The sequence below is a fragment of the Hyaena hyaena genome, unplaced genomic scaffold (genome assembly GCF_003009895.1).
Source record: "Hyaena hyaena isolate Hyena2069 unplaced genomic scaffold, ASM300989v1 scaffold_451, whole genome shotgun sequence".
Lineage (NCBI taxonomy): Eukaryota > Metazoa > Chordata > Mammalia > Carnivora > Hyaenidae > Hyaena > Hyaena hyaena.
In genome coordinates this window covers 1190185-1212425 of record NW_024081080.1, presented here as the reverse complement: position 1 = coordinate 1212425, position 22241 = coordinate 1190185, and the positions used below count along the sequence as shown (strand labels likewise).

General features: G+C 41.3%; 1 protein-coding gene across 1 annotated transcript; it reads left to right on the top strand.

The window, feature by feature from the left end:
* The first annotated feature begins 3386 nt into the window (after positions 1-3386).
* Positions 3387-8907, top strand: AWAT1 (acyl-CoA wax alcohol acyltransferase 1). Its single transcript, XM_039253319.1, has 7 exons — positions 3387-3462; positions 4343-4450; positions 4720-4790; positions 5664-5868; positions 6554-6725; positions 8336-8535; positions 8753-8907. Exons 1-7 carry the CDS (start codon positions 3387-3389, stop codon positions 8905-8907), a joined length of 987 nt encoding a protein of 328 aa, XP_039109250.1.
* The last annotated feature ends 13334 nt before the right edge of the window (positions 8908-22241 follow it).

The following is a 22241-nucleotide window of genomic DNA, read 5'->3' as shown; positions in this document are numbered from 1 at the left end:
ATAAATTTCTAATTTGAAAAAAGTGAACAGCCACTGTTTCCAACCTGTAAGTGGCAAACTTATGGGGAGTGGGAGGAGTAGCTTAATTATCACAAGGGTTCTGCAAATTCCCACATGATGTAAGCATTGTCTAGAATGAATAAATAAGGGACATCTGGGTGGCTCAGTCAGTTAAGTGTCCGAATCTGATTTTCAGCTCGGTCCATGATCTCACAGTTCATGAGTTCAAGCTCCACATCAGGCTCGGCACTGATGAGCCTGCTAGGGATTATCTGTCTCCCTCTCCCTGCCTCTCTCTCTTTCTCTATCTCAAAAATAAATGAAAGTAGGCATTTCTAAAAATAGAATGAATAAATATGTTTGCAAATAGTTTTTCAAATGTCATGTTGTATACTATCATGATGTATACATCATGACATCATACCCATAGCACTTGAGTTTATTATGTATCTCTCAATCAATGAATATAAAAAGTACAACTATTATCATGTGGAAGTCCATAAATTTTAAACATTAAAGCAAGGGATGGGATTTGCTGCTAAAAGGAAAAATTTATGTATGGATCAGCTCTGTAGCCTGAGTGTCTTCTCAACAGCTTACCTCCTTTTTTCAGAAGCGATGAGAGAAAATAGAGAGGAAATGCACAAATTGTTAAAAGTTAATCCAGAAGAAGACAATTTAGAAAGATGAGGGAATATGGAGAGGAAGTTGATGTAGGCTCAGAAAATTCTATTATGGAAAGACAGAATGCTTATCTCCCCTATATTGCCAGAGGCTAGTCCCTACCCTCAATCTTAAGGATGTCAACACTTATGTAGGGTGAGATGCTGCAATACCTGAGTGTTAACTTTTGCTCAAGGGCCAGGCTGTTATCCAATTAGCTGGAAGACCTGGAGTGGGGTGGGCCCTCCACGTCTTTTGCCAAACCATCTCAAGGGTCAGCAGCTGCCTTTCCTTTCATTCTTCGTCTCCCTTTTAGTAATGTGTCCCTTGTCTTCTATTTCTGCACAGCTTCTTGGCCCCCACTCAAGTTTCCAGGTTATACTACTTCACAGGACTCTTGTGATTTCATTATTCATAAGAAACTGTCCTGATCACCAGGTCTCCAAATAAGATACTCACTGATACTAACGGCCTTAGGACCAGAGACGATTACAAATTAGACATAGTCCTTACCCCTTTAGAAGCAAAGAGCCATCAGGTGTGAAAAACAAACAAAAATAAAAACAAATCTACAACTCAGTTTGCTTCATTGTGCATGAAGTTACAAAAAGGTAAGAGACAGAAGTTAGAGAGAGGAATGAGAGCTTTGCTTCCTCCCTTCCCATTTTAGCCTGTATTTGGGACTCACCTAGGGACAAAGCTCCACACCATCACCCCTACTTAGGGGAGCTGTGCTGAGGCTTGGAAGACTAGCTGACTCTAAGAAAGAAGTCTTCAACAGGCCAATGGCATGGGGGGAAAAAGAGGGTAGGAAGGAGTATTGTTCTGTATTAAAAGCAAATTTAGATCTTGCCAAAGGGCTCAAACCAGAGTCCAATCGAGTCCTTGAATCCAGATGTCAATGTGAAAGAATACAGAGGAACACCATGAGCATACAGTAAACAAAGTCCAGGCTGTGGGAAATTCTCTTGGTCATATGTAGGTTTTTCAAGAGATAAATAATGTCAGGAAAAGAAAGGGATGGAGGGGGAAACTGTATATGAAAACAGACTTAAACTCTTCAAAAATACCAAGGTAATAAAAGGAAAGACCTGGAATCCTGGAACAGAAAATGGACATGAGTAGAAGAAATTTAGTGCAATTCTAATAAAGTCTGGAGTTAATAGTAATGTACCAGTATTGATTTCTTAGCTGTGAGATCTATACCATGGTTACATAAGATATTAACATAAGAAGAAGCTGGGTGGAGAGTATGGGGGACTCTCAATACTATCTTTGCAACTCTTCCATAAATCTAAAACTTTCCAAAATAATAAGTTTTAAAAAAGAAAAATTTAAGGAACATATCAATTTTTTTAAATGTTTTTTATTTATTTCTGAGAGAGAGAGAGAACCTGAGCAGGGGAGGGTCAGAGAGAGAGGGAGATACAGAATCTGAAACAGGCTCCAGGCTCTGAGCTGGCAGTCAGCACAGAGCCCGATGCGGGGCTTGAACCCACAAATCACAAGATCATGACCTGAGCCGAAGTTGGACGCTTAACCAACTGAGCCGCCCAGGCGCCCCAGAACATATCAATTTTTAATAGGCAAGATGAAACCATAATCTTTAAGGAAGTATGTTTGGGTAATAAAACCATAGAAATGCAAAGAAAAGATCAGGCTAAGTGTCAGAATAATGGTTATTTTGGGAGGAGGAAGAGCGTTGTGATTGAAATGGGGCACTTTCCGTTTGATGTAGTAGTGGGTACAAGATATTTATCTTATAATAATTTATTAAACCATACATTTTTTAAAGTAGTTTTCTGTATCTCAGTTTTATTTTACAATGAAAAACTAAAGAGAGAGAGACTTAAGAGACATAACATTCAAATATAAGCAGTAAACCTTGTTTGGATCCTGATTCAAATTAAACAACCATAAAAAGGCATTTGAATGTGGACCAGATATTAGGTATTATTCAAGAATTATGAAATTTGTTAATGGCGATACTGGCATCTCTCTGGGAGAAAACATTCATATTTTATATGCATAGTGAAGTATTTAGGGGCGAAATGACATGATATCTTAGAATTTCTTTAAGATACCCCAAGGAAAAATAGAGAATGGGGCAATAAATGAAACAAGTATGGCAAAGTATTCATAGTTCTTAAAGATGAACAAAAAACATGAACACAAAGATAACAGTTTGTTGCATTCTCCAGTTTTGTGTATATTCAGAGATTTTTGTAGCAGAAAGTTAAAAGAGGGGGACATCCCCAGCCAGGCTGCCTCAGAGCAATAGTCTGTCTCAACAAGAACCTAATCCCGGGTGTTCCCTACCCCACAAACCCCCAGAGCTCCATTCCCACCAGCCATCTCTTTGAGACCACAACCTCTGCAATCTCAGAGTTGCCTGTGAAAGGTATTTCCTTCATCTCTGAGTCACTCAGACTAGATGACAGCCTTCTTACCTTTCTTAATCCTGATGTTTTAATAATCTCAAGAATGAGTCAAAGGGCAAGTGGCCAGGGCCCAGGACTCAGACCTGATAGGGCAGTCCCTGATCTCCAAAGCCTGCCCCCTGCAGTGGGTTGTAGGTGTGGGGCAGGACAAGGAAGGGAGAAGGCAGGTAGAAATCCGTCTGCTCATAGGCAGTCACTGTCGAGCGAGCTTCCAGAGGCTGGTGGCACCACTGGCCGGAAGAGGGTTCTGGGATCTTTGTCTTCCTCAGGCTCCTGACAGTCATGCCTTATTTCAAGCAGCCTAAGTACCTCCAGAGTCTGATGCTTCTGCAGTGGCCCCTGAGCTACCTTGCCATGTGTGAGTACTGATCCAAGACCTCACGGCAAGAAGGCAAAATGAGAGGCCGGGGCCAGGTCTGGGGCGAGTTTCATGCTCATTGGGAAGTCTCGTCTCTAACCTGTGATCATCTCAGATGATGGTACCACAGAGTAAAGCCAAGGGGTCTCAAGTTCCACGAGTGCCCGGGAGAAGGAAGACATAGAGCCACGGGAGACAGAGCAGGCAGAGGGGTAGAACAGGGTCATGATGGATATGAGTAGAACCAGCTAATTTTAACCACTTCTTAACCCTCACTATCTGGAGAGGGGAAGTAAGGCCCAGGGAATAGGCATATGATGTGTCCATGATCGTAAGGAAGCATGGAGAGTGGACCAGAGAAAGAATTAGAATTACCGACTCGGAGAAGTGTAGCCTGTGTTTAAACCATAGAATTTTCCAGTCTGGGGAGTGGGGATGGTAGCATGTGGGGAGATGGTGATATTGAAGGAATGATGAGTGGGCAAGAAGACAAGAATAGTGAATGGGAAACAGTATAAGGATGCAGACGCTGAGTGGGCAGGGTGTGGCGCGACATGCATAGTATATAGGCAAGAAAGGATGACGGTTTCGTAAGGGTTCAGGAATAATGGATACAAAGGAGATAGGAGATAAGAAGGAAACAATGGCGGATGAAATGGGAGCAGGAGGCAGGGGAGAGCTGGTGGCAGGCACGGAGCAGGAGTAGAGGAATGGTAAGTGGGCAAGGGAGCAAGTGCACAGGGATGCTGGATGTCCAGGAGTTGGACTGTGCAGAAGGCCAGGACCAGGGGCTTGGGTAGTTTGGAGGGTCCTTAATGGGGATGTATGTGGCCAAGTTCTGCTGGCAGCACAAATTTGGTCTGACCTGCTCCCTCATCAGTTTGGATCTTGCAGCCATTTTCCATTTACCTGCTGTTTACATGCTTGTGGCCACTACCAGTGCTTTACTTTGCCTGGTTTTTCCTGGACTGGAAGACCCCAGAGAAAGGTAAGACTCATGGACCTAGAGAGCACAGGGCCTAAGAATGTTCCACCTTAACCTGTTACCAGGGAGTCCCACTCACCGTGCCACAGGCCTCTTATCCAAGTTCTCAGAGCCACAGGAACTGGGCCAGTCAGGACCATCTTGGGGTCTCTTCCTTTTCCACCTGTCTAGCAGAGCCATGGTCTCTCCGCACTGTTCGGAAAGCCTTGGGTGAGCGGGAGGGATGGGGTTGGCAAGACAGACACCATCCCCTACTGATATTTCTGTCTCAGGTGGCAGGCGTTCAGCCTGGGTAAGGAAATGGTGCGCCTGGACCCATATCAGGGACTATTTCCCCATTATGGTAAGTGTCTCTTCTGCAGCATCTCCCACAGTTCCCAAAATACTAGGCATTCATGCCAAATAATTAGGGTTGGCCATAAGGAAAATGAGCATACCAGAGAAGTTTCCACGCAGACTAGACATTCTTCAGGACTCAATAGCTATAGCTACTGGATACTCGCTACTCTGCTAGCATACTTTGGACACCCTTGGCATGACCTATGAGAAAACACAGGCAGAAATGCAAAAACAGTTCAGTTTAACAAATATTGATTGAAAGCCTGCCTTGTGCCACATGTCTAGGGTACAGAGAAGTGAGTAGGATGCAATCTGTCATCAAGGTGCCCATATCTAATGAGGACAGACGAGTATATATTTATGATTTCGTGCGAGGTACACAAGTAATTGAGATGAGGGGCAAGAAAGAGCTTCACAGACTTGGTGATATTCAAGCAGGGTTTTCAAAGCTCGATAGAAGTTACTTAGGCAGAAACTGGAAGGGGTTGGGGGGAGAAAATATCAGGAAGAGGTTCTAGAAACGTACTGCTATACTGAGCATCTTTTGGAGTAGACAACAAACATTGCCCGATTTTTAGAGCTGACTTTTTCACATAGCAGCACTCAGACAAAATGATACCATGCATGAAGTGCACTGAGATAAATGGCCGAAAGCACTGCAGCCATAGGCAAGAAGCTCAGCAGTTCTAGCTGCCCTGGATCCTACCTCGTTTCCAGGGGCTGAGGAGACTAATATCATGGCCCCTGAAACCCACTCGTTGCCTATCTGTTGAAAAGCTCTGCTTTAGAGAGCGCCCTGATCCCTGAACTGTCTTCATGCTTGCTTCTTCATGTAATCTCATTCCACCACCTCTGACTCTTCTTTCCATGGTGGCAGATCCAGAAGACAAAAGACCTGTCACCTGAGCACAACTACGTCATGGGGGTTCACCCTCATGGCCTCCTGACCTTTGGAGCCTTCTGCAACTTCTGCACTGAGGCCACAGGCTTCTCGAAGATCTTCCCAGGCATCACTCCCCACTTAGCCACATTGTCCTGGTTCTTCAAGATCCCCTTTGTCAGGGAGTACCTCATGGCCAAAGGTACTTCTGACCATACTTACTGGAGCTTCTGGCCCATTTCTTTGCTGAGAGATGTACCTTTTTCAGCCCCGTTCCCTACCTCTCAACCACCTCTCACTGACTCCCATCATAGCATAGTAGTTAAAAGCATGTTCTGGAGCTAAACTGTCTGGGTTTGCATCCTGGCTATGCCACCTACTGTGTGGTCTTGGGCAAGCTACCGGACCCATATTGGTCTCCGTTTCCTCATCTATAACATGATGCTGATGATAATAATCCAACTTCAGATGTGGTGTGATGGCTAAATGAGATAATACAAGTAAAGCATTCAATATAGTGCTCGCCACAGAGTATATGGTCAGTAAAGAATAACTTTTGCTATTTGTTGGCAATAGAGGAAAAGAAAAACGTAAGATTATATAGTTGGGATTCAGAAAGTCCTTCTGATTATCCCACTGGAAACCTTCCTACTAAAGTTTTGACCCAGTGCCTCCTACTAAGTGGAGATATTGCCTCAAAGTGAAACATGTTGGGTGTGCCCAGAGCCTTCATTTCTCCACACCCTTTGTCCCATCTCACTGACTCTCCTCCTAGGATTCATAGGAATAGAGGGCACACGATGAGGAGTAGAGCAGAGGGTATTCTGTCTCAGCCATTTCCCCCCCTCCTTATTTTGCTCCTCTCTCTGCTCCTTGATTCTCTTCAGGTGTATGCTCTGTGAGTCAGCCAGCCATCGACTACCTGCTAAGCCATGGCCCTGGCAACCTCGTGGGCATCGTAGTGGGAGGTGTGGGAGAGGCCCTGCAAAGTGTGCCCAACACCACCACCCTCATCCTCCAGAAGCGCAAGGGATTTGTGCGCACAGCCCTACAGCATGGGTAGGTGTTCCTCCCAGGGCAAGGGTGGGTTTCTTTCTCTGAGCAGCATGACCTGGTAAGTGATGCCAAAATGAATCATACATGAGTCAGTCCTGCCTTCATGGAACTTACTAGCGCATAGAGGAGACAGCCATAGAATTTTAGAAAGGTTTACATCATCCTTTCCTTCTGACCTCGCTAGACCAATTCTCGGGAAGCCAAACCAGAAAACCCAGATTCATTATCAGGGGGCTTGGCTAGGGCTCCCTAGTATACAGATGATGTCCATATCATCTCTATCTATAGCGATACCTACATCTGTTTTTTAATCCTACGTGCAAGGGGCAGCACAGTATGGTGAGTATGTGCATAGAATCTGAAGTCAGGGGGCCTGATTTGAAATCCTGGCTCCAAAATTTACTGTGCACTTTGAGACAGGTTACTTAACCATTCTGAGTCTTGGTGTTTTCATTGTCATAATGTGGCTACTAATAATTTTACCCACTCCATAGGGTTGTTGTGGGGCTTAAATGAAGTTATCCACCTAAAACACCTACATGTGTCTGGCACACAGTAAGTGGTGGATAATTATCAGCCACTCTAACTTGAGGATAGAGAGAGGAGGTAAAGAACTTAGGTGCCCTAAGCCGGAGTTGTGGGGTGCACCATCAGATCAAGGGGCCAGCCCACTGGACACAGGCCAGGCCACTGCAATTGTCCTATTGCAGACTCAGAGAAAAGGGAAGTAGTTCCTCTAAGGACCTTGCCTGAGTGCCTTGTCCATCAGTTTGGAGCATAATGTAGGGGAGAGAGTTCTGAGCTGGGAGGAAGGAATCCTGGGTTCTAGTCCATGTCCTGCCACTCACTGACTGCTTGGGTGACCTTTCCCCTTCAGAACCTGGGCTTCTTGTGGCCGAGTGGTTAAGGCGATGGACCAGAACCTGGGCTTCTGGATTTGTAAGATAAAGAAAATAACCCCCCACTGTGCCCTGCACATTTTCTGCTGTGAGGAGCCAATAAGGTAACATATGTTAGAGTGCTGAGAGCTACTAATAACTCGCAAAGATGTAAGACAGACTATGCTCTCTTTACTCTTCTCTCACAGGAAGACTTAAGGAGCCTGATTCTGTATCTAGGGCACTGTCAGGGTGGATTCAGATGGCCTGAGAGGAAAACAACCTTCTTCTGCTCTAATCTCAAGGGCAGAATACCTTATGCATAGTCGCTGTGGGTGAGGGGCATATCATATATATGCATCTGTTCAATATCATCATCATCTTCTCTATGCTTCCTACTAGTAGAAACAGAGTCAGGTACTTCCCTACATGACACCTCCTGGAAGCTTTTCTTTCCATGATGTGGATTTCTGGGGATCTCTGCCCAAACCCCTCATCCTTCCCTACATCTGCATATCTTGCCCTTGTGATCCTGGCCCAGAGATAGCATTCTCACTGGCCTTGAAAATTTCAAGACAACAGACAGTAAATATGGGAGCCTTGTTTAGTGCAAGAAGAAATGCTTTATGTTACAGGGATTTTATATACATGGGAGTCTGGCCAGGAACAAACGTTCTTCCTGGGCGGTTCTCACACTAGCCTGTATTTGAGAAATAAATTGAGGTTTTCCTTCAGGGCTCATCTGGTCCCTACCTTCACTTTTGGAGAAACTGAGGTATATGATCAGGTGGTATTCCATAAGGACAGCTGGATGTACAAGTTCCAGAGGCGCTTCCGTGGTATCTTTGGTTTCTATTTTTGTGTCTTCTATGGACGAGGCTTCCGCCAAGGCTCCACAGGGCTCCTGCCATACTCGCTGCCTATCGTCACTGTGGGTGAGTGCTACTCTCAGCCCCAAGGCCACCTCAGCTCTTTCTTGACTTCAACCTCAGCCCTCCCTCCCACCCCCCACCAAAGAAAAGGGCAGCAGAGAGGGAGAATCTGGGAGCTGGATTGGCATGTGAGAGGATCAAGCCCAGGGACGGAGAAGGAGGTTAAAGGAAGAGAAGATTCTAACACTTGCCCCTTTCCTTTTCCCATCTCTCTTGGCAGTTGGGGAGCCTCTGCCCTTGCCCAAAATTGAAAAACCAAGCCAGGAAATGGTGGAAAAATACCATGCACTCTATATGGATGCCCTGTGCAAACTGTTTGACCAGCATAAGACCCAGTATGGCTGTTCAGAGACTCAAAAGCTGCTTTTCCTGTGAATAAATGGGCTGCATGGCCAAGAGCATGTGCCTTGGAGAAGAGACTCATTTGCTACTAACCAAAACAGGGCTAAAAGGAGATAAGGGAAGGCAATGTGTAGTAGGGGAGGACATTAGGTATTCCTTCCTTGACCCAAAGCCCTTGTAGTTGCTGTCCTGAGGGGCTTCACTCAGTCTTTCTGCAAAAGGAGGCATCCTGAGGCCCCTCAGGTCCAGCCACGAGCACGCTAGGCACAGGCAAGCTTCCTGCTTCGTCCCTTACTGGCTTTCCTCCCTGAGCCCAACCCCCCAGGTCCTGAAGGACCGAAACGATAGCCAAACAACCTGAGTACCCACCTCTCTTGTTGTTATTGGTATTTTGTCATAATGCAAATTAATTGGGATTTTTTTTGCATACCATAAATTTAACCTGTTTAAAGTGTAAAATTCAGTGGTATTTAGTATATTCACAGAGTTGTGCGACCATTACCACTAATTTTATTTTATTTTATTTTATTTTAAGATTTTTATTCATTTCTAGGAGAGAGAGAGAGAGAGACAGCGTGAGCAGGGGAGGGTCAGAGAGAGAGGGAGATACAGACTCCGAAAAAGGCTCCACGCTCTGAGCTGGCAGTCAGCACAGAGCCCGACACGGGGCTTGAACCCACGAACCGCGAGATCATGACCTCAGCGAAAGTCGGACGCTTAACCGACTAAGCCACCCAGGCACCCCCCATTACCACTGATTTTAGAACATTTTTTTAGCACCCCAAATAAGAAAGCCAGTGCACATTAGCAGACACTCCCCATTCCTTTATCTCTCCCAGCCCCTGGCAACCACTAATCGATTTCCCGTCTCTATTTGCCTTTTGAACATTTCATATAAACAGAATAATAGACTATGTGGGTTTTTAGGACTGGCTTCTTTCTCTTAGCATAATGTGTCCAAGGTTCACCCATGTTGTAGTATGTATCTTTACTTCATTCTATTTAGGGCTGAATAATATTTCACTGCATGTATACACAGCAGTTTTTATACATTCACCAGTTTTGGGTTTTGGGTTGTTTCCACTTTTTGGCTACTAGGGATAACACTGCTGTAAACATTCATGTACAGGTTTTTGGGTAGTAATCGGCTATCTCCAAAGAAAAAGGCTTACCTTATCTCCACACCACTAAGTTAACAAGCCTGCTCTTCAGATAGATCAAAAGCAACTTACTCAGGATTACTTTTCATTTGGCAGAGGCCTTTCACATAGGTCACCTTGTCCTCACGATAGTCCCCTAACACCATAATACCAAGGTATTTGCTACCATCCTAAGAGTCTACTCGGGGGAATCCACTTTATACCTATATTGTAAAGTCTTACTAAGTTCTGTTGAAAAGTTTTCTTGGGGCACGTGGGTGGCTCAGTTGGTTAAGCGTCCGACTTCGGCTCAGGTCATGATCTCATGGTTCGTGGGTTCGAGCCCCACGTCGGGCTCTGTGCTGACAGCTCAGAGCCTGGAGCCTGCTTCGGATTCTGTATCTCCCTCTCTCTCTGACCCTTACCTGCTCACGCAGTCTCTCTCTCTCTCTCTCTCTCTCAGAAATAAATAAAACATTAAAAAAGTAAATAAAAGACCATCTATAAACCCATACAACTCAATAGCAAAAAATCAAATAATCTGATTTTACAGTGGGCAATGGACTTAAATAGACATTTTTCCAAAGAAGACATCCAAATGGCCAACAGGTACATAAAAAGATGCTCAACATCACTAATCATCAAGGAAATGCAAGTCAAAACCACAATGAGATATTACTTCATACCTGTTAGAATGACTACTATCAAAAATACAAAAGATAAGTATTGGCAAGAATTTGAAGAAAAGCGAATCCTCTTGCACTATTGGTGGGAATGTAGATTGGTACAGCCACTATAGAAAATGGTAGGGAGATTCCTCAAAAAATTAAAAGTAGAGCTACCTTGTGATCCAGCAGTCCTACATCTGGGTATCCATAAGAAGTGAAATCATTATCTCAAAGAGATATCTGCATCCCCATATTCTTTGCAGCATTATTTACAATAGCCAAAACATGGAAACACCTTAAGTGTCCATTGACAGATGAATGGATAAATAAGATGTGGAATATAATAGAATATTATTCATCATAAAAAATAAGGAAATCCTGCCATTTGCACCAACGTGCATGGACCCTGAGAGCATTACACTAGGTGAAATAAGTCAGACAGAGAAAGACAACACCTGTATGATCTCACTTACATGTAGGAAAAAAAGCCAAACTCAAAATAACAGTGTATAGAATGGTGATTGCCAGAGGCTAGGGAATGGGGGAAATGGGAAGATGTTGGTCAATGGGTACAAACTCCAGTTATAAGAGGAATACGTTCTGGGAATCTAATGTACAGCATGGTGACTATAATTAACAATAATGTATTATATACTGGAAAATTGTTAAGAAAGTAGATCTTAAATGTTCTCACCAAAAAATTTTTGTGATTATGTGAGGTAATGGATGTGTTAACTAACCTTATTGTTATCATTTTGCAATTTACATGTATATCAAATCATCGTGTTGTACACCTTAAACTTACCCAATGTTATATGTCAGTTATATATCAATAAAGTGGAAAAAAAGGGTAAATTTTAGATTAGGGTTTTTTCCTTTCCTTAACCCTAAAATACTCAGTTTTGGTGTCCCAGCCTGTTCTCTCACTTTATACTGTTTCAGTCTAAAATATCTATTTCTAACCCAGATTTCACTCATAAGTGATTTCCCTCAAAGCCAATATATCCAACTTACCAATCTTTAACAAACATTTTTGACATCAACATACCCAATAGCAGGTGAAACATCTTCCCCCTCCTATTCTCACATTTTATTGTCAAGCCTTATTAATTTTACCACCTTAATATTAATCCAACATGTCCTCTTCTCTTCTCCACTGTCATAATCTAGTCAAAGCCCTCACCAACATTCCTCGACAATTGCCATTCCTTCTACTAAAGTCCTCTCTAATCAATCCATTCATCACACTGGTGTCAGAGTGCTCTTGCTAATGTGTAACATTAGCTTGTTAGTGCTCTGCTTAAAAGCCTTGTTTGTTTGTTTGTTTGTTTGTTTGTACAGGGCTTCTCCCTGCATATCCTGAATTATGTTCTGGGTACCATTAATCTCCCATCAAAGTTAATAAATATTGCACAGAAAAAAAAGGTTAGGTGGTTTAAGTAACTGTGGGAGATGCTGGATTAAACAAAGTTTAATTTCAGTATTTACTGAAATATTTTCCGAATCTTAACTACACTAATGGACATTGTGACTATCCAAGAGGGAGTAGCTAACGTTCTCCAAACTTACCTGACAATGGGACACTTGTTTCAAATAACATTTACTACCATCTCATGGAACACTTGGGGCTTCTCTAAATACAGTCTTGCAAATGCTGGTCTACAAGATAAAGTTCAAACGCCTTGACATCGCAGAGAAGGCTGCTGGTGATATAAAGTGGCTGATTTGATTTTGGAGTCTATCAAATTGGGAGAAGCCTTGGTAGAAATCATTAGGGCTAACTGGATGGGTCAAAACCTCATAAGAAGTGACCAATAGGTTACTGAATAAAAGGAGGAATTGGACTTGACTTGTTCTCATCTGTTTGGGTTGTCCAGGAAGAGCAAACTACAGCAGATTTCTTCCAGAAAAGAGTTTCAAGGGCACACATGGGAATGAGGCTGTACCTTCAAAAAGTGAAAAAAAAGGGGCGCCTGGGTGGCTTGGTCGGTTAGGCGTCCGACTTTCGCTTAGGTCATGATCTCGCAGTTTGTGGGTTCGAGCCCCGCGTCAGGCTCTGTGCTGACTGCCAGCTCAGAGCCTGGGGCCTATTTCAGAGTCTGTGTCTCCCTCTCTCTCTGACCCTCCCCTGCTCACGCTGTCTCTCTCTCTCTCCTAGAAATAAATAAAAATATTTAAAAAAAAAAGTGAAAAAAAAAGATTCCAGTTTAAGCCTTTGCTTTTTTATTAGCATCAGCCATTTGCTCCTTAAAAAATCATTCCTCCAATATATTTATTTCTTACCTTCAGCCTCGACCCACAATGCAATCTCTTGTTCTCTCTATCTCTTCTCCTCCTTCTTTGCATGTTTTTGAGATTATCTAATACTCTAAGCTATTGCTCCTCACTCTGGATGCCGCTGTAACTTCATAGGAGGTGATCATACGTATTCATCTAGTAAGCCCACATCAAATACCATCTTCTCAGTGAAGCCTTCACCAGGCACAATTAATAACTCCTTTCTCCATTCTTCCATAGTTTTTTGTTGGCTCTACTACAGAACTCAATTTTGTCAGTCTTTACTCATGATTAACCCCATCAACGGTGCAGACAGGATGAAGGATGAATACAGTGATATTTTACTATAATCTCTTTATCAGGTCTATCCATCAATCCATCTTGTTTTTAGGCACCTCAAAGTAGCAGACAGCAGTACACTTCACCCATAAATACTTCAGCATGCATATCATTAGAGTTAATATTTGTTTACGGTTTTATTTTTTTAGGTTACGTTTACATACAGTTAAATGCACAAATTACAAGTGTGACATTTGATGGGTTTTGACAAACACATACATCTACATAATCTAAAGCTCTGTCAAAATATAGCACATTACCATCTCCCAAAACATTCCTTCATGCTTCATCCCTATCAATACCTGCCCTAAGCCCCCGCCCAGGCAACTTTTCTCCCTACATATTAGATTTGCCTGTCTTAGACTTCCATATAAATGGAATCATATCATATAAATCCTTTGTGTCTGGATTTTTTCATACAGCGTAATGTTTTTGAGAATCATCTATACTGCTACATGTATCTGTGGTTCATTCCCTGTTATTACTATATACTTTAAATGAATCACAGTCGGTTTATCCATTCTTCTCTCAATGGGTGCCTGAACTGTTTCCATTTGGGGGCAATTATAAATAAAGCTGCTATGCTGTACCACTGTAAAGTTACTCTTTGTTCTCCCTTTCCATTCCACACTCTTTGGGAAGAAGACCAATCACACACAACCCACACTTAAGGAGTAGAGAGTTATGCTTCCTTTCCTTGAGGGTGGAGTACCTAACTAAATTATTCGGAATTCTTCTGTATTAGAGGTTTGTCTCTAGCAATTAAAACAATTTTTTGATGAAGTCTAACTTATCAAATTTTTGTATGGTTGTTTTCTCAATCCTAAGAAAACTTTGCCTATCCCATGGGGATCTTTTTGCTTGTCCATATCTTCTGATCCAAATGCAGTGTTTTTACACTAATAAAAAAATGGGTTTTTACAGATGGCTACCAGACATACGAAAAGATGTTCAAAATCAATCGTCATCAGGGAAATGCAAATCAAAACTACAATGAGATATCACTCACACAAGTCAGAATGGCTAAAATTAACAACACAGGAAACAACATATGTTGGCGAGGACGTGGAGAAAAGGTAACCCTCATACATTGTTAGTGGGAATGCTAACTTGTACAGCTACCTGGAAAACAGGATGGGGGTTCCTCAAGAAAAGTTAAAAATAGAGCTACTCTATGATCCAACAATTGCACTACTAGGTATTTACCCAAAGGATACAAAAATACAGATATGAAGGGATACATGCACCCAGATGTTTATAGCAACATTATCAACAATAGCCAAAATATGGATAGAGTTCAACTGTCCATCAGTTTTGTAACTGAACTCTTTCAGAAAGGAGTTTAGTGTGTTACAAAAATTCACTAGTGGAGAGCACCTGAGTGGCTCAGTTGGTTGAGCACCTGACTCTTGATTTCAGCTCAGGTCATGACCTCACATTTCCTGAAATCAAACCCCAAGTCAGGTTCTGTCCTGGCAGCACAGGCTTGAGATTCTCACTCTCTCTCTCTGCCTCTACCCTGTTCATGTGCTATCTCTTTCAAAATAAATAAAATAAAAACATTTAAAATTTTACTAAGAGAAAACAAGCTTTTAAATCAGAAGTAAGCCAAGCAATATGTAACAGACTGACAGTATCTTACCCAATACCCATTATCCCAATCTTCCTTACTCAGAGAACCCCAATTTTGTTTGAGGCACCAATAAACCCAACTTCGTAAATACACAGACAGCTCAGAGTGGCCATGTGAGCTAGCTCCAGCCAATGTGATTTAAGCAGAACTCTAAGGGGGGTGGAGTCTAGAAGGGCTATTGTTTTCCTAATAAAGAAAAACAATTTAGTTTATTAGATCCTTTAGGCTTTGCCTTATGCTTTTATCCCTTCCTTCCTTCATAGAACGCAAAGTGCTTAGAAACTGAGCAGCCATTTTACAACCATGAAGGCGTAAAACACACACTACAAAGATTGTGAAGCAGAAAGCTGTAAGCATTATCTTGAGCAACTGGACCCACCCTTGGGCTGCCTACCTCGGACTTTTTATGTTATTGTTGTTAAAAAAAAACAACAACACCTATTTTGTTGAACCACCACAAAAGGCTTTCTGTTACCTGCAGTCAAATGCAGTCTTAACTGATACACTCTACCTCAAAAAGATAAGGTTTGCAGGGAAAGTATTTTAACTTTTATTAGGAGAATGAGGAGACATCTTCTGATTTGAAAAGTAACGGGATTTACTGCCAAAAAAAAAAAAAAGGACTTTTCTTGATCTGTATCTGCCCATGCTGGAGAGCAAGATACCTAGGAAAGCAGGAAATATAAGCTAACTCCTGCCCTCTGATCAAATGAGATCAAGATATTAGATTTTCTTTACTAGAGCAGTGTCTCCTAAAAATGTGTCATGGCATAAGTTTCTGAGATGTACCTGAGGAAAAAAGAAAAGAAAAGCACTTCTTGGTCAACAAGTTTGATAGATATTGAATGTAGAACCCCTTCATCTTAGAAATTCACAGTAGGTATTATCATGTTAAAAGCTCTGAAAAAAAATCCTGTAGTAAAGAAATTGGCTTAACATTATTTGACCCAACCCCTTAATAATATGTATAGTTGACATACAATGTTATAGTAGTGTCAGGTGTACAACATAGTGACTCAATAATTCTATGCATTACACAATGCTCACCACAATAGGTGTAGTTATCATCTGTCACTATACAAAATTATTGACTATTATTATTGAATATATTATTGATTATATTCCTTATGCTGTTTCTCATCCCTGTAATGTATTTATTTTATAACTGGAAATTTGTACTTCTTAATCCCCTTCACCTGTTTCACTTATTCCCCATCCCCCACCTTCCTGGCAAACCACCAATTTGTGCTCTGTGTTTGTTAATTTCTCTTTTTAATCTATATATAAGTGAAATACTATGGTATTTGTCTTACTCTGTCTGACTTATTTCACTTAACATAATATACTCTAGGTCCATCCATTTTGTCACAAATGGCAAGACTTCACTCTTGTTTAGGGCTGAGTAATATTCCATTGTATATATCTACCACATCTTTATCCATTCTTCTATCAATGGACACCAACGTTGCTTGCATACTTGGGCTATTGTAAATAATGCTGCAATAAAGGTAAGGGTGCATGTATCTTTTTTAATTAAAGTTTTTGTTTTCTTTGGGTAAATACCCAGTAGTGGAAATACTTGGTCAAATAATATTTTTACTTTTAGCTCTTGGAGGAACCATCATACTGTTTTCCATAGTGGCTGCACCAATTGATATTCCCACCAACTGTGCACAAGGGTTCCCTTTTCCCTACATCCTGGCTAACCTTGTTATTTCTTGTCCTTTCCTCTCCCCCCCCCCCCGTTTGAGTATAGTTGTTATGCAATGTTATATTAGTTTCAGGTGTACAACATTTCCTGTCTTTCTGATACTAGCCCTTCTGACAGGGATGTTGAGCATCTTTTCATGTGTCTGTTGGCCATCTGGATGTCTTCTTTGGAAAAATGTCTATTCATGTCTTCTGTCCATTTTTTTAATTAGATTGTTTTATGAGTGTTGAGTTTTACAAGTTCTTTATATATTTTGGATATTAATCCCTTATTGGCTATATCACTTGCCTCCCAATCAATTGGTTGCCTTTTCATTTTTGTTGATAGTTTCCTTCACTGTGCAGAAGCTTTTTAGTTTGATATAGTTTGTTTTTGCTTTTGTTTCCCTGTCTCTGGAGACATATCCAGAAAAATGTTGCTAAGGCCTTTGTCCAACAGATCACTGCCAATATGTTTCTTCTAGGAGTTTTGTGCTTTCAGGTCTTATATTTAGTTCTTTAATCCATTTTGAGTTTATTTTTGTATATGGTGTAAGAAAGAGGTCCAGTTTCATTCTTTTACATGCAGCTGTCAGTTTTCCCACCACCAGTTACTGGATAAACTATCTTTTCACCTATGTCATAGATTAATTGACTATATAAGTGTGGGTTTATTTCTGGGCTCTCTATCCTGTTCCTTTGATCTATGTGTTCATTTTTCTGCCAGTAACATACCGTTTTGATTACTACAGATTTGTAATATCTGTTTAAAAAACTTTTTTAATGTTTTTTTTCTGAGAGAGAGAGAGAGAGAGCGAGAGAGCATGAACGGGGGAGGGGCAGAGAGAGAAGGAGACGCAAAATCTGAAACATGCTTCAGGCTCTGAGCTGTCAGCCCAGAGCCCGATGAGGGGATCGAACTCACAAAGCATGAGACTATGACCTGAGCTGAAGTTGGACACTTAACCGACTGAGCCACCCAGGTGCCCCTGTAATATCTTTTGAAATCTTGGATTGTGACATCTCCAGCTTTGTTCTTCTCAAAATTGCTTTGGCTATTCAGGATCTTTTGTGGTTACATACAAATGTTAGGAGTATTTGTTTTAGTTCTGTGAAAAATACTATTGGTATTTTGATCGGGATTACATTGAACCTGTAGATTGCTTTGGATAGTATGGACATTTGAACAATATTAATTTTTCCAACCACATGCATGACACATCTTTCCATTTATGTCACCTTTAATTTCTTTCATCAATGTCTTAGAGTTTTCAGCATGCAGGTCTTTCACTTACATGGCTAAATTTATTCCTAGGTATTTTATTCTCTTTGGTGCAATTGTAAATGGGGTTGTTGTGTTAATTTCTCTTTCTGTTACTTCATTATCAGTGTGTAGAAATGCACGTGATTTTTGTACATTCATTTTGTATCCTGCAACTTTGCTGAATTCGTTTTTTGGTACTAATAGGTTTTTTTGGTGGAGTCTTTTGGGTTTTCTATCTATGGTATAATGTAATCTGCAAATAATGACAGTTTTACTTCTTCCTTTCTGATTTGGATGCCTTTTATTTCTTTTCTTTCTCTGTTTACTGTGGCTAAGGCTTTCAGTACTATATTGAATAAAAGTGGCATGAGTGGGCATCTTTATCTTGTTCCTGAAATTAGAGGAAAGGTTTTCAGTATTTTACCATTGAGTATGATGTTAGCTGTGGGTTTTTCATATATGGTCTTAATTATGTTGAAGTACGTTCTCTCTAAGTTCACTTTTTTGAGAGTTCATTATGAATCAATGTTGAATTTTGTTAGATGCTTTTTCTGCATCTACTGAAATGATCATATGGTTTTTACTGTTCATTTAGTTAATGTGGTTTTTCATGCTGAGTGATTTGTAGATATTCAAACATCCCTGGAATAAATATCACTTGATCCTGGTGAAGGATGTTTTTCATGTGTGGTTGAATTCAGTTTGCTAATATTTGTTGAGGAGTTTTGCATCTATGTTCATGAGGAATATTGACTTGTAGTGGTTTTTCTGTGTGTTCATGTGTAGTGTCTTTGTCTTGTTTGGGTAAGAGGGTAATGCTGGCCTTGTAGGATGGATTTTGAGTTTTCCTTCCTTTTTATTTTTTGGAATAGTTTCAGAAGGATAAGTATTAACTCTTTTATAAATGTTAGGTAGAATTCACGTGCGAAGCCATCTGGTCCTGGAATTTTGTTTATTGGGAGTTTGTTTTTTTATTACAATTTCATTACTAACAAGCAATCTATTCAGATTTTCTACTTCTTCTGATTCAGTGTTGGAAGACTGTATGTTTCAAGAAATTTTTTTCATTTCCTCTAGGTTGTCCAATTTGTTGGCACATAATTTTTCATAGTAGTTTCTTATAATCCTTGTATTTCTATGGTGTCGGTTTATTACTATTCTTCTATTTCATTAAAAAAATTTTTATTTAAATTTCAGTTAGTTCAGGTACAGTATTAATTTCAGGTGTACAGTGATTCAACAATTCCACATATCACCCCATGCATATCATAGCAAGTGCACTCGTTAATCCCTGTCACCTATTTAACACATCCTCCCACTCACCTCCCTTCTGGTATCTATCAGTTTGTTCTCTATAGTTAAAAGTTTGTTTTGGGGCGCCTGGGTGGCTCAGTCGGTTAAGGATTGACTTCAGCTCAGGTCATGATCTCACAGTTTGTGAGTTTGAGCCCTGCTCCGGGTTCTGCACTGACAGCTCAGAGCTTAGAACCTGCTTTAGATTCTGTGTTTGTGTCTCTCTTTCTACCCCTCCCCTGCTTGTGCGGTCGCTTTCTCTCTCGCTCTCTCTCTCTCTCTCTCACTCTTTCAAAAATAAATAAATAAACATTTTTAAAAAGGGTCTGTTTCTGGGTTTGCCCCTCTCTTTTTTCCCCTTTGTTCATCTGTTTTGTTTGTTAACTTCCACATATGAGTTAAATCTTATAGTATTTGTCTTTCTCTGACCGATTTATTTTGCTTAGCATTATACACTCTAGCTCCAACCATGTTGTTACAAATAGTACTTCTCTTTCAATTCTTTGTGTCTTCTTCACTTTCCTTCATAAGTTTTCTATAGTTTTCATCGTACAGATCTCTTATATCTTTGGTTAGGTTTATTCCTAGGTATTGTCTGTTTTGTTTTTGTGTAATTGTGAATGGGATCAGCTTCTTGATTTCTCTTTCTGCTCCTTCATTATTGGTGTATCAAAATGCAACCGAGTTCTGTACATTGATTTTGTACCCTGCAACTTTGCTGAATTCATGGATCGGTTCTAGTAGGCTTCTGGTGGAGTCTGTCAGGTTTTCTATGTAGTGTATCATGTCGTCAGCGAAAAGTGAAAGTTTGACTTCTTCTTGGCCAATTCTGATGCTTTTTAATTTCCTTTTGTTGTCTGATGGCTGATGCTAGGACTTCCAGCACTATGTTAAACAACAGTGGTGACAGTGGACATTCCTGTCGTGTTCCTGATCTCAGGGGGAAAGCTCTCAGTTTTTCCCCGTTGAGGATGATGTTAGCTGAAGGCTTCTCATAAACGGCTTTTATGAGTAAGTTCCTTCTCATGGATCGGAGGAATAAATATTGTTAAAATGTCATTACTACCCAAAGCAATCTACACATTCAATGCAATCCCAATCAAAATTGCATCAGCATTCTTCTCAAAACTAGAACAAACTATCCTAAAATTTGTATGGAACCACAAAAGACCCCAAATAGCCTAAGTAATATTGAAGAAGAAAACCCAAACGGGAGGCATCACCATCCCAGACTTTAGCCTCTACTACAACGCTGTCATCATCAAGACAGTATGGTATTGGCACAAAAACAGATGCATAGACCAATGAAATAGAATTGAAAACTCAGAATTGGACCCACAAATGTATGGCCAACTAATCTTTGACAAAGTGGGAAAAAGTATCCAATGGAAAAAAGACAGCCGCTTTAACAGATGGTGTTGGGAGAACTGGACAGCAACATGCAGAAGAATGAAACTAGATCATTTTCTCACACCATACACAAAAATAAACTCAAAATGGATAAAGAACCTGAACGTGAGATAGTAAACCATCAAAACCCTAGAGGAGAAAGCAGGAAACAACCTCCTTGACCTCAACCGCAGCTATTTCTTACTTGACACATCCCAAAGGCAAGCGAATCAAGAGCAAAAATAACTATTGGGACCTCATCAAGATTAAAAGTTTCTGCACGGCAAAGGAAACAAACCATAAAACTATAGGCAACCGTCAGAATGAGAAAAGATAGTTGCAAATGACATATCAGATAAAGGGCTAGTATCCAAAATCTATGAGGAACTCACCAAACTCCATACTGGAAAAACTTATAATCCAGTAACGTAATGGGCAGAAGACATGAACAGACACTTCTCCAAAGAGGACATCCAGATGGCCAGCAGACACATGAAATGATGCTCAGCATCCCTCCTCATCAGGGAAATACAAATCAAAATCACACTGAGATACCACCTCATGCCAGTCAGAGTGGCTAAAATGAGCAAATCAGAGAACTCTAGATGCTGGCGAGGATGTGGAGAAACGGGCACCCTCCTACACTGTTGGTGGGAATGTAAACTGGTACAGCCCCTCTGGAAAACAGTGTGGAGGGTCCTCAGGAAACTAACACTAGAACTCCCCTAGGACCCAGCAATAGCACTGCTAGGAATTTACCCAAGGGATACAGAAATGCTGAGGCATAGGAGCACATGGACCCCAATGTTCATAGCAGCACTCTCCACAATAGCTAAAACATGGAAAGAGCCTAAGTGTCCATCAACAGATGAATGGATCAAGAAGATGTGGTTTATCTATACCATGGAATACTACATGGCAATGAGAAATAATGAAATCTGGCCATGTGTAGCAACATGGATGGACCTTGAGGGTGTTTTCTTTTCTTTTCAGAACTTTGAATATATCATGCCACTCCTTTCTGGCCTGCAAGATTTCTGATGAAAAAATAATCTGATAGCCTTATGTGATTTCCCTTGTATGTAACTTGTTGCTTTCTTCTTGCTATTTTTAAAATTCTCTCTTTATCTTTAATCTTTGACATTTTAATTACTATATGTCTTGGTGTTTCCCTGCTTGACTTCATCTTGTTTGGGGCTCTCTTTGCTTCCTGGACCTGGATGTCTGTTTCCTTCTCCAGGTTAATAGGCACAGACTGAAAATTGTGGAGCACTCTTCACTGGAGGTACCCTGGTGGGACAGCTAGAGCTGAGGTGGACACAAGTGGGAGAGGAAATTCCCAGGATGCCTCATGAAGGGCCCGCTCTGGCAAGTTGGCTGCAATTGAAGTGGGCACAGACCTAGAGTGTCCTGGAGAGCTTTCTACCCATGCCACCTAGGTGAGATGGCTGGAGTCCAGGGGCATCCTGGTGTACACTGCACTGGGGCCACCTGGGTAGGACAACTGGAGCTCAGATGGTCACAAGGAAGGGAGGCCACGTTGGAGGGATGACTGAAGCTGGTGTGGATTAGGGGCACTGGGCTCACTTGAGGAGGCAGGTTGGCTAGAGTGCCCAGGCCCCGCTCCCATCTGCAGTATCAAGGTACAGGGGTAGAGGGTGGGATGTAATAAATGG